This window comes from Anser brachyrhynchus (genome assembly GCF_964034855.1).
Source record: "Anser brachyrhynchus genome assembly, chromosome: Z".
Taxonomy (NCBI): domain Eukaryota; kingdom Metazoa; phylum Chordata; class Aves; order Anseriformes; family Anatidae; genus Anser; species Anser brachyrhynchus.
In genome coordinates this window covers 46,985,524-47,003,141 of record NC_137697.1, presented here as the reverse complement: position 1 = coordinate 47,003,141, position 17,618 = coordinate 46,985,524, and the positions used below count along the sequence as shown (strand labels likewise).

General features: G+C 43.0%; 1 protein-coding gene across 13 annotated transcripts in view; it reads right to left on the bottom strand.

Annotated features, from left to right (window-relative positions):
- Positions 1-17,618, bottom strand: part of PSD3 (pleckstrin and Sec7 domain containing 3) — a 110,202-nt gene that overhangs the window by 24,976 nt on the left and 67,608 nt on the right. For 12 of the 13 annotated variants that reach the window (XM_080572927.1, XM_080572929.1, XM_080572931.1 and 9 more), the window contains 3 exons: positions 11,839-11,882; positions 4,701-4,894; positions 2,105-2,175 (listed from right to left, as the gene is read on the bottom strand). In XM_080572927.1, coding sequence (XP_080429053.1) covers positions 2,105-2,175; positions 4,701-4,894; positions 11,839-11,882 — 309 coding nt within the window. Of the gene's footprint in view, positions 1-2,104; positions 2,176-4,700; positions 4,895-11,838; positions 11,883-15,179; positions 15,259-17,618 lie in introns of all 13 variants that reach the window. The other variant, XM_080572925.1, reaches the window with a different exon arrangement.

Here is a 17,618-nt window from a genome sequence, read left to right as displayed (position 1 = left end):
CTGTATGTTTTAAAACCCTGTCATTCTCAACTTCTGTGACAGCACGTCACAGCTTAACAGAGCAAAGATTGTTTCAGGGTTGAAGCAAAGTCCTGCTGGACCTTCTGGAGCTGAAGAGAAACCAGATTATGTTTCACTGCTGTAGTACAAGGCACTGCTGCTGAGCAGGGGTTACAGGCACCTCGGGGAGGCCCACAGCTGCCCCACCACTCTTGGAGTGAGCCATTTACCATCAGACCCCTCTGTCAACATTTTTGGCACTAAACTGTAAGTCTTCCTCGTCACTGTGGTGCAGCTTCAGAGAAAGTGGTTTCAGAGTTAGGTGGTAAAGCGCAGCTTTGCAGAGTAACTACCCTGTAATCACTGAATTCAAGTGCTGTGACAAGTGCAGGATACACAAATAACAAACAAACGAGAACAAGAACTCCACCAATGCATTTTGTTCTGCAAATGTGCAGTCAGATGTGAAACTACTCTCTTGTTTTCCAAGGGATGGAGGGTGACAGTGGCGAGAACAAACTTCTGAAGAAAATTTGCATGGTACATCAGCATCTGTACATGTTGTCAAAGGAAGAGTGTTTTTAACTAGTATTCCAGTGATACATGCAGAAGTTTTTAATTACGACTCTAAAATAGATAGCATCTCCAGTTTTTTCCCTTGAATAATTACTACGCAACCCTCAAGGATCAAGTAAGAAATTAATTCATGCGCTGTGGACAAGGAACCTTCTTACTTCTTAGGGAGCCATGTAGCCTTTTCAGGCAACTGCTAAATATGACTTCTTTCAGAAACCAAAGCAGCTGATTCGAATTTACACAGGAAAGGGCAAACACCAGCCTGCCACACAGGTCCCTTTACTAAAATCTGAACGTACTGCCACCAACAGGACCAGAGAGAGGGAAGGGTCATCTGCAATTTGGGAAACTTCGTTCAAGTCTCTTGCACTGGCTTTGAGCATGTCACGCCCAACTTTCAGCCCAAACCTTTTCCTCCTGCCTGCAGATTGTTTTGTCTGCTTCAGCATTTCAGCCCTCTCAAACAGGCACCGAGTGCAGACCATCCACCTCATAAACCACATGCTGTAAGAATTTGATCCAAACTATTCTAATTTCTCTTGAAGATCATACACCATACTGCCTCCAAAGAAACCAACATCTTCAGAAAACCAGAGCAGGGGAGGAAGAAACAACAGTATGCAGTTGAACTTGCACTCCTGACAGTTGCAAAACACATAGGAAATGTAAAAATGCTTTCAATGGAGCAAAATTCTACAATGCAAGGCAATGTGGATGGACACCACCTATTTCAAGAAAATTTCACTTACACTGGGGGTCCAAAAGCCTTAAAAATCTACCTAGCTGCTACCATGTATTTGATTTTGTCAGTTCTCACTCATATAATACATCTCACTTCCCAGAAGAAGTTACAGTTTAAGAATTTTATAGTTAAAACGGTATTATAATACATTTAAGCTTGCACCAAAAGACTCGAAGGGTTTGAGCTGACTTTTTTTTTTTTTAGACTTCTTGCTGGCAGGGAATCAAATTTTTTAGAAATAAGTGTTTCTATCTTGATTTAGAAAAAAAAAATGGTATCCTCCAGTTTTGCTATGGAGCAGATTCCTACCAAGACAGAGCTGCTGTTAAACTGATTTGCAGCTGCTCTTGCAGGCATTGCAGAAAAGTATACTGAGAAAAGACTGGAAAGGAGGACAGCCTTACAGGAGGGTGAAGTCATACATATCAACTGCAGTGTTAAAAAGCAGCTCAGAGGAATGTATGCAAGACACAGAGAGATGATACCGTCTTTGCTGGTGAAGCTGGCTGTTTTGTCAGTCATGAGTGACAGCAATAGTATAAATTAAAACTGACAGGGTGCACATGTGGATGGGGACAATGGGACTGAACTTGGAACTGTGAAATAAGGGAGGGTGTCAATGAGAGGAATCACATCTGAATGTGTGTGTAAACAGGACAGGAGATGGAGAGAAGAGCTATACTGTGTGTCAGAGAGAAAGGAACCTGGAGGTGGGCTGTGAGAGTGAAGATGCCTGCTGCTTTATCCCTCTTTAATTACTTTCCAAAAGACAGTGATTTCTCCTACCTTCTGCAAGTACAGGACCGTTCCCTTCAGCACAGCATAAAAGGTTTTCCAGCCTCGCTTTCCTCGGGGAGCTGCAAAGAAAACAAATGAAAACCCATTTAACTCAGATCCATTTTTACACTTTGTCTAGGCAACAGGAGAGCTACATTAATCCTGTGTTAAACCTCCTTTGTACTCTCCTTTTCAAAGGACAATGCAACCCAGCACAGTGCCTGCACATACCTGCTGTGAGATAAAGTAATAAAACAACCCTGACGACAGCCCTGGACTGGATCAGAAAGGAACAGGAGCAATGCAGAAAACAGGCCAGAGAGATCTGGTCTTTGTGCTCTTGCAGGTGAGTGTACCCTGCCCCAGTACAGCTATGTCAGAGCTCTGCGCAGTGGCGGTGTTTTCAGTAGGAAACACCCTTTCTCCATGCCAAAACAGGCTGGCAGTCACTGCTCAGACACAGCTTGAAAATCAACACCTCCCAAGAGCATCCTTCCCTCCTGCAGCTGCTGCACACCCAAGTGGGCACTGAGTGGTCAGATGGCTGCTTCACCCCTCCTCCTGCAGCCACTGGGGAAGCCAAAGAATTGGATGGAGAGGAGAGCCAAATGAAATCCTAAGGAAAAAAAAAAATCACCCCTCAAGAAACCTGAAGTAGCACTGAAGAGCACAACAGAGACAACATAACCATCCCACAAATTCCCAGGAACAAGCAGTGGAAAAAAAGGTGGGGGAGGGAGCAGGGAGGTGAATTCAGCATGAAAGCTCCAGTCTGAAATTCAGCTCTGGTACAGGGTGAGAAGGCACAGGCTGTACAGTCACAGAGACCAGAAGCATATAAGTTCACTCTCCAAAAAGCACACACCACTGACCAGCATCCACTGACCTCTATACTGAGATTAATACATGACTAAAGCATCACCCTCAAAAAAGCATCTCATTCTGATCTGAAGACACCAAGTGGCAGTGAAGAAATTATTAGTCCCTTGCTCCAGAGGTTAACCGTTCTCATCTTACACAATGAGCATTATTCTTAATTGGCGTTTGTTCATCTCAGCTTCCAACCATTGGCCCCTGTTACGTCCTTCTCCTCTAGACTCGTTAAGTGCTTTAGACCTCAGTAATCCTTTCTTAAGAAAATATGTATAGCATGTAATCACACCACCTCATTAGCAATCCCACACAAGCTGATCTTGGCCCTGCAACAATTACAATAAGAAATGAAATATGAAAAGCCCTGACTTTAGAAATTAGTTTCATTTTACTTGCGACTAGAAAGTCTTAATGTAACTTTTTCAAGAGTTGCATGACAATGAGACAAGCCTCTGATGTATACATGAAATTCTAAAAGCACAACCCTAATTACATTACTCATTAAGGGATTATCCCAAAAATGCCAATATCCAGTGCACTGAATAATGAGCGATTCTGAATATTTATAATTAAGTTAATAATGGTAACCATATACAATTACTTAAGGTTAAGTAAACAGAAGTCTAATAAGGAAGAACCTATTCAGAACATCCAGTCATCACAAAGAATCTCATCGGTTTGATTACGACATCTCTGCTTGGATTAAGTTGTCCAGCTGCCAGTCTTCAGGTTGAAAACAGTGACCTCCAAATGTACCTTCTAAAATATACTAGCACAATATGCAAATGCAAAAGAGCTTAGCCTAACTACAGAGAGTTGCAGTTAGTGGAAACCAATCACAAAGTTCACTTTTGCCTTCAGAATTCAACCCAACAGTATGGACCATTAGTAGGTGATCATCAATAGCAACTGGGAAAAACACAGATGTTCTGAGTAGCCTCTGCTGTTTCCAAGACCATGAACTGAAAACAAACTGAAGATAAAATCACAGAATCATAGAATATCCCGAGTTGGAAGGGACCAAAAGGATCATTGAGTCCTACTCCTAATTGAAGATAACTGAACAACAAAAGACACACCCAGTCAAATCAAAGGCCTTTGATAATTAGTGCACTAGGAATGGAAGTAGGACAAGAAGGAAAGAGGATAATTAAAGTAAATAACAGACACAGCAAGATTATTACAAAGAAGGGGCAGGGATAAATTGCATGGCATAATTCTGGCTGTTACCAAAAGCTGTTGAACTTGTCGGCTATGTGACCCAAGACTGGGAAAGAAGGGAACACTTAAAGGATTATCCAAGCAGAGATCAAAACCAGCCTTTCTTTAAAGACAGACCTAGAGGGGAAGGAAGATTTGAAACAATCTGGTATAACATAAGGAAAAGGAGAATTATCAAACTACTACACAAGAGCTGTAATTCACTAGAAATTGTTTTCTCTTCTGTAAACCATGCGCTTCATTTTCTTTTAGCACAAAAGATTCACACTGCTTTGCTGTATCATATTACTCATTATGCACATGCATTAGAGTAGCTACAAATGGGACCGAACAATGTAAATCCTGGCCTGATAGCGAGAGTGCGATAATCCAATTGCTTTGTTGTTTGTTATTGCTGCAATTTCCCCTAATGAAGCAGTACTATTCACCTTGAGAACCACACAGTCTCATCATAAGTGGCTCTGTGCAGAGATAACGAGGAAGAGAGATGTTAAGTGTGAAAGATACTTACTTTTCTTTCCATCCATATCTGCATGGATTTTCCTAGCCAGAAATCCAGTTTTATACACAGCAGCATTGGGGTCATGAGGGATGTCCAGAAATGGGTTGTTAGAGTTGCCAATTCGACTTACAGCCTTCGTCTGGTTCCCATTATCTTTTTCATCTGTACCTTCCAAATGAGATTTTTTTTTCTCTTCGTCATCCCTTAACAAATAATGAAAAACAAGAATGAGTGAGCAACTGCCCAGCAAGGTTTCATTTCAGTAATTCTTGCACAGTCCTTGTTAAAACATACTTCCCACTCCATACGGGACCCTATGCAGTGAGAAACCTAGACATGCACCAAAACAGAGAGATTATAGCAAAGCTAGAATTCACCTACTTCACCATATCAGGCCATAGGAGCTGGATTTTAAAGAAAGCCGAAGTTTGCCTTTTACATTCCCAAAAGGCAGGCTTTCAAGAGTGTTCTCTGTCCTCCAGCTACGCCTATTTTTATTTCCACTTATCTGAGTGCTAAAATAGGAAGTATTTGCCTGCTGGGCTCTCCTGAAAGATCTCCAATTTCTCCATGAATTCACATGTAGATGAAAAGAATTAGATTACTACAGATTGCTGCAGCTTACTCCTTAACTTAGCATATGAAACACAGACTCTACCTCCTTTTCTTTATTTTCCTCCCTAGACTAGCATAAAAGTAGTAATTTAAAAATAAAAACTACAGTAGGTGAATTATGTTATCTGTATTTTAGAAACAAAATGCTGCTCAAAATGTTACTTATTAGTACAACGTATTCAACACGGCTCTTGGGAACAACAATGCAACCCTTTCAGCAAGTCACAAGCATTGCCTACCTAATGAATGCCTTCGTGCTCGTCACAGCCAAAAGCAAAAAGGATAAGGCAACTTAGAAAATAAAGGGTGTCCATCTCTGAAAACGATAGTTTTCAGAGAAACAACGGGCCACCGAATCTGGCTTCATGGCACATCTGTAGGAATCATAGTTAGTGTCAGACTACAAAGCAGCCTTGTCTCTTTTGAAGTCCCCACACACTCCTCTCCCGGTGACTGCCCAAGGTATGACAGGGAGGCTGAAGGCTGCCATTTGAAGGATATGGTAGAAATGCTTCTCCTAAAACCACCACCTGACAAAAAAAAAATCGTTAACACTTCAGTGCAATGATGGCTACTTGTGGGGAGAAGGTGAAACTTCAAACTGCTGCATTTCACTGGACCCAGATGATCAGCACAGATGGCAAACTTCATCACCCAAAGCAAAACTTCCAAACATGCATACGTTCACAGGTGTTTATCAGACAAGGATTAGCAAAGCATACGTCAATACAAAAGTTCCTCTTACAACATGCTGCAACCACATCTGCTTATGCGAATTACGACCCACAGAAAGATCCTCCAAGGACTGCAGACTATAGGGACAATCAGGTAACATCCCAACCTTTGCTAGCTTCCTGGGGAATTTAGTCTGACGAGATACCAGGGCCACCTGGTACCAGAGATACCACCTGATGTGCCAACAAGGAAACCAAACCCAGAGACACGGAGGCCAAATCAGTGAACACAGCAGTGCCAGGGAACGTTCCCAACTACCTGAATTTGATCACCTCTCATGTTACCTCATGCTTGACACGGTCTAAGCCCAGCAGGCTCCCGAGTAACTTTCAGCCGCGGATTCGGAATCAGTATAGCCAAGGACCACTCCGACGGCACCTTCTTTTGGAGGGTAAAACTTTTTGGCAGTATGGATATGGGTGCTAGGCATTGACAACCGTTCTGAGAGCCACAGAAAGGTGCCAGACACTTGATTGAGTTGTAGAGATGTAGCTACAGTGGTGAAACATATCATCATGGTGTGGTCTGGAAAGGTCTTCTGATTAATAAAGGGGGTCAAACTTTTACTGGAAGATCTGATTCCTGCACGGGAGACCAGTCCTTGCGTCTTCCAGACCACCAGTCTGTGTTTTTCCACTTAAGAACATAGATACATGCAATAAACTTTTTGCTGGTCAAAGCAATAAGGATATCCTTGTGCACAGTTTGGTTGAAGCCCTCTCGGAAGCTAAAAAGGGTAGGAATTACAGACTATTTTGGTTGTTCACCGCCTTTCCAGTGCCTACTGCTCTGACTAGCTGGTGGCCAGGCCAGACCACTGTGTGGCACATACTTCTTAAATGTGTCCGTTCCAGGAGCACATTCTTTCCACCCAATTCTCTGTGTATTTCACAGTGCCTAATCCAGACTAAAATCTTTCTTAGGGCACTAAGCACTCAAGCTGATTTGTCACATTTAAGTGCCTTGTGAATTCTGGGATCTCAGCCAAGGACACAGTGGATTTCTCCTCGTCAGCAGAGACCTATTGCAGTAAATGGCTTAGGATTTTTTGGAGTGTGCTATCTTCTTTGGATCCATGGGAGCAAGTTATCCAATACTGATCCTGTCCTCTGGGAACATCCCCGTGCCCTTATCCAAGCAGTCACGAGAGTTGTGATGAGCAGTTACGGGGATCCTGGACAGCCCCAGTGCTGGGGGTGGTGCTCTCAAATTCAGCATCTCTGGGACAGCTAAATTGTCTTCAAAAGACAATTGCAGACAGGGCAGACAAGTATATAATAGCATCTGCTGTCCTGACAAGTGGTAGCAGAAAACAGGCCTTTAAATAGCCCTTTAAACTGAGAGTGGAAATGGGACATCCTTGAGACTCAGAAGCCTCATGCACTTGTTAGACCTGGACACTGACAGTTTGGATGTCAAGATGCATAAGCATTACAGAGAACATGAAGGAATGGATGAACAGCTGAGGAGCCTCTATCTCCCTCTGACCTTGAATACCTAGCAGTAGCAGAGAGAAAATCAGGGGCTCTGGGACCCACTTCTTAAAATGCTTCATTTTACTTTGGCAGTCAAGAATACAAAGAAAGAAGGAGGATTGGGAGGAGTTTCAAAGCAGCAAAACAGTTCAGGTAATGGTCTTTGGTTGATGAATAATACTGGTCATGAATGGAGTCAAGTGGGGACCGATAAAAAAGTACATAAATGCTTCTTTGCATTTTTTCGAATAGAAAACTTACATGACATGGCAAGAAAAAAGACTGGGTTCATCAGTTTAAAAGAAACAGCATTTAAAAACATTCCTATGTGTAACATATAATTATACAAATCTGTGGGACAGACAGCATTTTTATCAGGAATGTGACTTGAGAAGCCAATGGAAAGAAGTTCCCCTTGGCATCTTTCCCAAAGGAAGGAGAGAAGAAAGGAGAGCTGGGTGACTACCAGCCATCCCCTCTCTAAAACTAATCATTAAGCTGCAAGCAAGAAACATCCTAGAATTTGAGAAAAGAAATGGTAATTATAATGGAGAGAGATTTCTGGATTTGACCTAGAAAAGGGTGAGATTCAGCACAGATGTCATTATAACCAGCTCAGTCTCAGCATCCCAGGTACTACTGGCTCAAATACAGCCATTTAATTTCTGCAATTTTGTAAACAGCAATTTGGGATTTCATATTATTAATTCCAAAATACTATTCAGTTTATTTTAAGATGATTATTTTATTACTCTTATCACCTGCAGCAGGAGGCAGACATAATATTACAAGCAATGGAGAACAATAAAGTTCACCATCACATTTCCATGTAGACATCGTGCAAACAAAACATATTTAGCTCTGGCACCTTTGAAATCGAGCTCATTTTTCTTATTCACTTGAAGGCTGACAAAGACTGATGCAAAAGCCAAAGGAGGAGTAACACCTACAAAACCTGGGATGTAAAATTATAGACAATGAGACTGAAGGGATGTTAAAAAGTCAGCTAACCAATCTCTTAATATTCATAGCTGGATCCATTCTTCGTAATCCATTCTAGACAGATACTTGTAAAAACAGTTCACGAAAACCTCCAGTGAAAGGACTTTCATAGCTTGTCCTGGTAAAGCTACTTCCTGGTTTACAAGAATTATTGCCAGAAAGTTTTTTTTTTTTTTTAACGTTTAACATCAAATTCCCTTGTTTCAAATATAAGCCCATCCACAATGGGTGTGAAGAATAATTCACACCTTTCTCTGCAACAGCCATTATACCCTGAAAAGAATACACCCAGGTCCCTCTCATCAGTGTTATCTTTTCTCAACATTCATATTCACAGGATCTTGAATTCATTTAGTCTTCCAGGTGATGTCAGGGCAGAACAAGACATTCCCATTCAAGTATGAAAAAAAATCTCATGAAAAAATCAAGTCCCTTGGGGGAAGTTTAAGAAGCATGAGAAATTATTACACAATTATCATGGCTAAATGCACCAAACTGGGGTAGTTCCAGTGACCTCAGCACACTGAAAACAAGATGGATTGGACTAACTGGACAAAACAGTGCCTGGCTTCACTGCAGTCAGTAGGAATTTCTGCCAACAACTTCAGTGAGGCCTCATCGCTACTTTGTGCTTGACCAGTGATTCAAGGAACTACAGACCAACAGAGAGGAGAGATCTACAGTGGTATGCAGTGCAGAGGAAACATGGAATGGGATAAGAGACAGAGAAATCATACATATGATGGTCAGTTTTCCCACATTGCTTTACACAAGGCAGACACAAGGCAAGAGGAAACGACCAGTAAATGGCAGAACACTTCCTGGCAGTTCTGTTGTGAAAATTAATCAAAAACCTGGGGGGGGTAGGTGGAAGTTTGCACTCAAGAGCTACATTTACCAATTCTCCATGGATTCTGGGTCAGATTTGTCTATTTTATAGATCATGGCATGCGATTCGCTTTTAACCTTTTAGGGAAATGGAACCTGCAAGTACTGCAGAAGAAGGAATTCTAATGTAAATTCTCTTCTGGAGCTGTACTCACGTTTCCTTGTTCATAAAGCATAAACGAATATTTGTCCTACTGAATGCCTACAGAAATAGATGAGGAGAACATCTGCTGATTAAGGTGCCACTTCTTTTGACTACAAATTTGGAATCAATGGTAGCCTTTCCTCTCATGGGGCTTAGGACTAGACTGTAATTCTACGGGAAGTGGACAGCATCCTACTTAGTATGATGACGTGCTATCTTGTAATTACTGCGATAAGGATCAGGTAGCAATCTTCCCCATCTTGCTCATCACTGTTAGCCGTCCCTGCCTAAGGACTTACAGACAGCCATTAATCCACCAATAATGCATTGCCAGAGAAGCTCTTAAACTGCTTCTTAGCTCATAAAAAACAGCTTTAGATCCTCAAGGGGATTTTAGCTATAAGAAAGGTGTTCCTTCATCTTAACAGCACCATGAGGGAGGTTATGCTGGGTTTTGCAGCCATACTTTCACATTGCCTTACCTCCCAATTCTTCCACAGCCAACTCCATCAGGGGAAGCAAAGGAATACTCTTTGGAAAGGACAGAGAGGACCTTTCTCAGTCTTCTCACGGCAAAACTGACCACAACTCCTTCCCATTCACCTTTCTCCGCAGCAGATCAAGAGACAGTGATTTGCCTTCTCTCTCCAGCTCAGGCAGTCCTGAGGCTGCTTGGGGTTACTTTACACCAACCCACAGCAGTGTAACAGTGAGGAGAAACATCTTCATGCTCCCTCTTCCAGCCATCCCTCTCAGGCCTAAACTAAAGGTACTACCTCTTCAGCTTTGTCCGGAACGAGCTTTGTTTCTCAGCACAGAAAGTAATTTGCACGCAAGTCCCAGCTATCTTCCTGAGCTGCATTACAACCTCATCCCAAAGGCTTATTTAAGATTCTGGTTTCCCCCTCTTCCAGCCTGCTTGCATTTTTTTCCCCCCAAACAATTCATTAGCAATGGATATAGTCTGGACTACGTAAATGCCAAAGAAGTTATTACCTATACAGGACCAGGTCATCTCATAAATCACCTTGACTGAAGCTCATGGGAGCAGAGCCAGGCATGAGCCAGTTCCCACCTGGAGGCTGCCCAAATCGATTAAACACAATATGGTCTCTTGCCAAGAGAAAAATTCTGACATGAAAGTCATAACAGATTCTGCTGGGTCTAAAGTACCTCTGAGAAAGTATCCTGCAAAGCACTCTGATCTTGTGACATGTGAGATTCACACAGCATATTCCAGACCCAACACATGGTTTGGGAGAATGTCTCACCCTGCTTCTTATAAGGCTCATCAGAGGTTGCACTTCCTGGTGATTCTCATTGCCAGCACACCTTCCTCACTACTCTGACATTACCTGACACACTTCCAAACAGGGGCTGAAATCCCAGTTGGGATAACCAGACCCTGTAAGCAGGATTTTATGCCTTGACAAGATATTCACTCGCAGAATGTAAACTTAAGGAAGATCAGAAGCCAGTGGGCCTGCAAGACCTATGGCAGTGGTTAGGACTGCTAGCACAAAAGATGCAGTAGCATGCAGTCTTAGGAAATTGAAGTTTCAGATAGGTAAATCCATGAAGATAAAGACATCATTCTATTTTACACCAAAATCCACTGTTCTGCAAGGGGCAAGATCTAAAGCAGACCCTTCTACTCGTTGCTCGCATACCTTAACCACATTAAACCTAAGCACAGAGAAACGTCAATTTAACATGATTAGAAATGGAAGCTCTCTCTCCTTCATTGTTTCAGTAGTTAACAAGTGTTAGTCTGTCAAAGGCAGCTAAGGATAGGGGGATATCAGACTTTGTCCTATTTATCATCTTTCATATTAGGTTGTTGTCAAGTTATCCATAGTTAATCAGGAGACAAACCTAGACAATAAACCAACAGCAGGAAACTCAATCCAAGATGTGTGTTTCTATTCAGTGGTTCTGACACAATGTACTGAAAGATAAAGGGAGAAGTCAACATCTGTTTTATTTATGCAGTCACAGAACAAGAGAGGATTTAATTTCTCTCTTTTCAGGCTGAAGTTTCCTACGAAATGAAATGTCCTCTTTCCTTACAAATGCAATTGGCTCCTGTCACTAACAACTCCCCTTACTGGATAAACAGATGAGGCAGTATTGCCAGGTCATTCATTAACAGAAAAGCAAACTCATTACACACACTGGCTATCTTCTACAGGCTTTGGAGCCCACTCAGATGGTGACACAGGAATTATAAACAGGTTACTACTCAGGTACTATTTTTAAACTCCTAAATCCCATGCAGTATACTTACACTGCCCATTCAAGCTTCTCATTCTTGATTGAGTTGTAGAGAGCCTGCAAAGGGAAAGAAAAGAGATGTGGTTATTTTTACCCCTGCTACACATACATTAATATGCTAATGAAAATTAGTAAACTACTACAAGCAAGTGAGCTGCCTCTGATCAAGAAAGTACCATATCTGCTTAGGGTAACAAAAAAGTCTTGAGAATAAATCTTATCTAAAAAGAAAATACCAGAATTTTAGAGTAGAGTCATTTTCTGGAATACGATTTTTGCTGTATTTTTAAATAACAGAATCACAGAATCGTCTAGGTTGGAAGAGACCTCTAAGATCATCTCCACAAGTTTGCAAAATGCAGAAGACTACAACGCTACATGTCACTCAAATTCAAGCTCAAATTTCATTGCGGCTACAGTCAGTGAGATTTTTTGCCACTGACTTTAACGGGGCTAAGATTTCATCACACATGCTTACCAATAGAAGTACACCAGGATAGCTATCCAAAGCCTTTGAGCATCACAGACACCTGAATGCCTCCCCCAGTTACACATTCAGACATAAATAAATTCCATTTAAGTGCAAACCAGAAAAATAACTATAAGTAACTTCTGTGTTTGAAGATCAATGTCTTAGACTGCTGTCTGCTAATGTAGTTATTATTTTACTTCACGGGACAAAAGCTAGTAGGCTTGACACCAAGGGTCCCAATTCTGTTGTTGATACCAGCCTGCAATAAAAAGGGTCTGGAGGGTGACTTTAGCCTGGATAGATATCAGACACTTGGGATGAATTTCTTCTGAGAGGAAGCACTTGGATAAGAGCATCCGATTTGTGCTGATATATACAATGGATAAAAGCCTTCTATTACTACAAGCTAATGGAGTTCTTCAAATAGGCCACTTGACTCAAGTGAGGTATTTTGGTATGGAACGTCCCTGATTCTCGCACTTATAGTCCACATTTGTAATTTACCTTATATACATAGCTAGATTTACTCCCTCTGGCACATAACTCCTACACAGCCTTGAAATATGTTAACGTGTAGAAGAACTGTTGATGCACATGATTACCAAAAAGTAGCACATCAAGGATGAACAAATCTGAAAGTCACACACTATAGAAGCTATGACATGCTCAACAGAAACATTAGCATTTAAATAGTCTTAAGTCTGCCCCAAAACAAAAATAATTTGGAAGACTATAGAGTTGAAACTAGTCTTGTGCATATGTCACCATTGAACTTGCAATGGGAATCCCATGAGTATATCCCACTGCTCATCCTGTGATCCACAGACTTCTTTCCGAATCTTGCACAGTCTATTTGAAGATCCGTAATATTTAGCTCTGTGAAAATCTGGTTTCACCAAACCATACACAAGGAGGTCAAACACACTAGTACAACTTGCCTCATGCTGATGCTACACATTCAGCAACTTTTAGGCACCATGTACCATAAAAGTAGGTTTCTCAGAGCAACAGAACAGATATGATCACCAGAAGGAATCATCCCACAGCATACTTTTACCGGCAGAGAGAACTCCCCACCACTAAGAGGGCTTTGCTATGCTACTCACAGAAATATGATGAAATATTTCCAACTCTGGAGTGTTCTCTGTCTATTTGTATTTAATCTATCTTCTCCAAATTTGTATGAGAAGCTCTGATCCAAAGGCAAACAGCCAGACAAAGGTGAAGGAAAGGGCACTGCTGGCAGTTTGTAGGCAATTTGCTTAATTTTCAGATGAGAGCTAGTAAGAGATTTTAAGAATACCCTGCAGGAAGAAAAGAAAACAAAGGGCTAACATTTGTCCTACCACGCAGCCAGCAGTCCTGCAGAATTAGATGTACCTTCATTCTTCTGCACATGCAGAAAAGCAGCACTGATTGCCTTGGGTTGCCTAATACTTCCTATTAGAAGCCACTATATTTCTAATGATTTGGTCAAAGCCCCATTATTATTCTTTGACTTGGCCTCTTCTTCCTACTATTATTAAAATATTCTCCTACAGTTTTAAGCCAAAAATCTACTTCAAAATATAAGGTAAAGGGATAGAATTTTTTTCCCCAGTTGGTTGGAAGAGCTTTTGAAATTTGGCCTGCCCTCAGGCATCAGAAATGCCTCTTGTTCTTCTCTGGCCCAAGCACCAGATTGGGTCGCGATGTCTGAAAGTGAACACCTGCCCTGTGCAGTACTGCTTTTTATGGATCTTGCTGCTGAGGAAATCTCTAAGGATCACTACAGCCAAAGAGCAGGACACATAAAAGCAGAACTCCAGACTGGTGAAGGAACAACAAATGCCACAGGCTTTTGCCTTGTGGAAAGTGACATGTGTTTGTCCCAATCCTTGCGAGTGAGCCAGACCCTTCTTTAGGGAGTAACAGACACCAACCCAGTCATATGGCATAAATCCGACAAAGGACACTGTGTCCCCCATGGAGCACCAAATACAGCCTCTCAGAAAGTCTCTGTTATTTACAAAAGTGGAACAGCAAATCCTAGAGAATATCCGCAGCCCAGGCAGCTGTATACAGAGTACGGTCAGTGTGCCCACCGAGCATGTTCATTGAGACCTCAGCGAGCAGACGGCTTAAGGGATGCTGATGTATCAGCTCCCACCCTTGCCACCCTGCCCACCGCTCGGGCAGAGACTGCTGTGCACTGGCCACTGGACGCACTGGCCTTTTAGAGATGCTTTGCATTCCTTCTCCAACACTGTTTATACTGTAGCATTCTCCCAGTTTCTACTGGGCTCCCCCATGATCGGAAGAAAATTTTTCTCCTCCTTTATTTTACAGCCCAGCACCTGCTCTGTCACTTCATGGCTGTTTCCCAAGGCCCTGATTCAGACAGCAGCTCTTTTCAGCAGACATCTCTCCCGCGTATGATTAAATCAAACTCGAAGACAAACACTTAAATGCTTCGCTAAATTGTAACAAAACTGATCAGAGATTACAGCGGGAACATGACTTTAACTGTACTTGGCTAGCTGCAAGGATGGGTTTTACTAACTCATGCTTTTTGTCTAGCAAATGAAAAAAAGGGCCTGGTTTCAGGCATATTCACAGTTTGACAAAAATCAGAGTTTCTTACCTGTTAGCCTGGGAAGTGCTTGGCCAATTTACTATCTAAGTCAGAAAACCTCAGGCTGGACAATGGCAGGGAATTCCAGAATTAGTATTTCACTGGTCTCATCTTCCAAGCTGGACTGATACCACTTGGAAAGGAGAGACTCTTTCTCTCTCTCTTGTTACCCAAGGCTACTGTAAACAGTATATAAACAGCTACTCGGCAGCGTCCAGTTTCACTATTTTAACTTATAAGCACTATTACCCAGACCCCCAAAACCTACTTCCTGGAGCTTTTCCTTGTCTGGGAACTGCTGATCTCTGGGTCCACTACACATGAGGCCCAGCACTCCTCTGGGCTTCCTGAAGAAAAAAGCATAGTTTTTAAGGGAGAACAAAAGAAAATAACTGGTGTACAAAACAGAATAGAAAGCACCATCCTGAACACCTTTCTTAACTCCAGCGTTGTTTCCTATAGCTCCAGTTTGACCCTTAACAGCCCGCAGTATAAAAAAAAAGAGCAAAGGTATTTGTTTGTATTTGTTCATAAACAGGAAAACAAATGTGTGCTTCCTTTTCTAAAAGGAAGCCTGCAATTCTGTGAGAAGCCACGGAATTCCATCTGTTTTCCCTTTGGTAAGCAGGTAAACTAGAAATCTAGATTTTGACAATCTCTCACCAGTTGGTAATTTTATTGCAGTTGGAAAGAGAAGCAAAACCACGCAGAAAGTGCTTCTGAAAACTCCTGTTTATTTACAAAGCTGCCAAAAAAAAAGAGATCACTTGCCATCCTCACCTCCCTCAAAACCCTGTCACATGCAAAAACCACTGGACCCATTTAGATAGGCTGCTCTCAGCACCTGCCGACTGCCTGCTATGCTGTGAGTCAGCCTCTGCATGCAGAAGCAGCAGACAAAAGAAAGGCACAAGCAGGTGTGAATACAGGGGTAGAGATGCAGGAAAATACCAGGGTACTCATCCAGGTAAATAGTTTAGGTAACGAGAAGGCACAGGCTCCCTAAATCCTGGCCAGCAAAGCACAAGGAGCTGAAGAGCTCCTGGAGCACGGCGTGAGCCCTTCATTTGAAAGGCAACACAGGGCAGGTTCTTGAAGCAGACTTCCCCTTAGTGCCAGTTTACGGTCGCATTTGCACACGTGGGTCCTTCCAGAAAAGCTTGGCCAAGAAGGAAGGAAATGCGCCACAGGTATTTCTCATACCTGCTCTGTGCACAAAAGGGAAGGTGCCAGAAACGCTTGTCATGAACAGGTAAACGGGCAAAACCAAAACCAACTTTGGAGAGCCGTGATCACCCAGCCAGCCTTCGCTGGTATTTGTTTCTCAGGCTCTCTGCCAACACCCAGTTTTGCCCTGATTTCTGAAGTCGCTGTTGGGGGAATGACCATCTGACCACTACAGGAGATGCAGCAGGCGACCTCTGCAGCTCCCACCAGATGCTCCGGCTGGACAGGAAAGGGAGGAGAGGGATGCACTTGTGCTCTCAGAGCCGGGCCCCTGCCAGTCTCCCCCCGCAGTCGCTGTCAGAAGGAGCCCAGCCTCAGGATGTGTCTTCTTCTTCCAGCTGGTTGCGGCACAGTTGAGCTCAGGAAGCCAAGGAAGCCCCAGACACAACCCTGGACAGAGATGCGCTCCTCCTGTCCGCCAGCCCAGAGACAGGGAAGCTTGCAGGTCACGGGAGGAAGCAGGCTGGCGCTGGAAAGAACAGTCTGTGTACATCCTGAAACAAGGCAAAGTCAGGAATGTCTCTGTCACCTGTCTGCTTTGCGGGAACAGAGTGAACCACACGCCCCTCTCCCGACCAGCCTGCGTGCTGATGCAGCTCTGCACTTCAGTCTCCCATTCAGTTCAGCTCCAGACCACCAGCTCTGCCCCCAGGACCGTGGCAGCTAGCCAGGCACCAGCCCAGCTCCCACCATGCAGGATTTACTGGAGGGAGGACGCACAACGTAAGAAGCAGAGCCCTACAGGAATAAAACAGATTACAGAAGCAACAAATACCAGACATCACAGATGCCTGCACACAGGTCTGATAGATGTTGTACTTAGCATGCAGGTCCTTCGAACCAGGATGCCTCTCTCTGTCACAACCTTCTCTCAGGTTGGAACGGAGTGGGATGCATTGCTATAAACCACGCTTGGTTTGCTGCTTAAGCATTTACCCTGAAGGCTGACCCTCCCCTAGAACTGTTACTTGCATAGATCGGTTACATTGCCATCTCCTATTCACCACCCTCCCTCAAAACTCAGATTTTGAAATTTTCTCCTCTCCCCATGCATTAATCTGTAACACCTGGTGAGGCGAGTATACGGGCTCTGAACACCCAGTGCCTGTAGCATCTTGCCAGTCTCAAAATCCGCTCACGCCCAGCGCCTTACCCTTTTTTCTCTTTCTGACAGGGTTGCAGCAAGGATGCCAGAGCAGTACCCCAAGAAGGCCATGGGTTAGTATGTGGCATGGCATGTCTGCTGATACCTCGCTCAATTGCAAATTCCACTGGTTTGTACAACAAACATTCTTCTAACAAGCCGGCATACATTATTCATAAAACAGCACAGAGCTGTTCAGCAGCATATGGAACCGATGAATGTTGTTTTGGTGTGGGTGGAGATAGGGTTGATAGGAATGTTTTAGGGGGAAGGAAAAGAGATCATTTCACCCAGGGAATTTCAAGTGCGTCACCAACTGGAGGAGAACATTTCTAA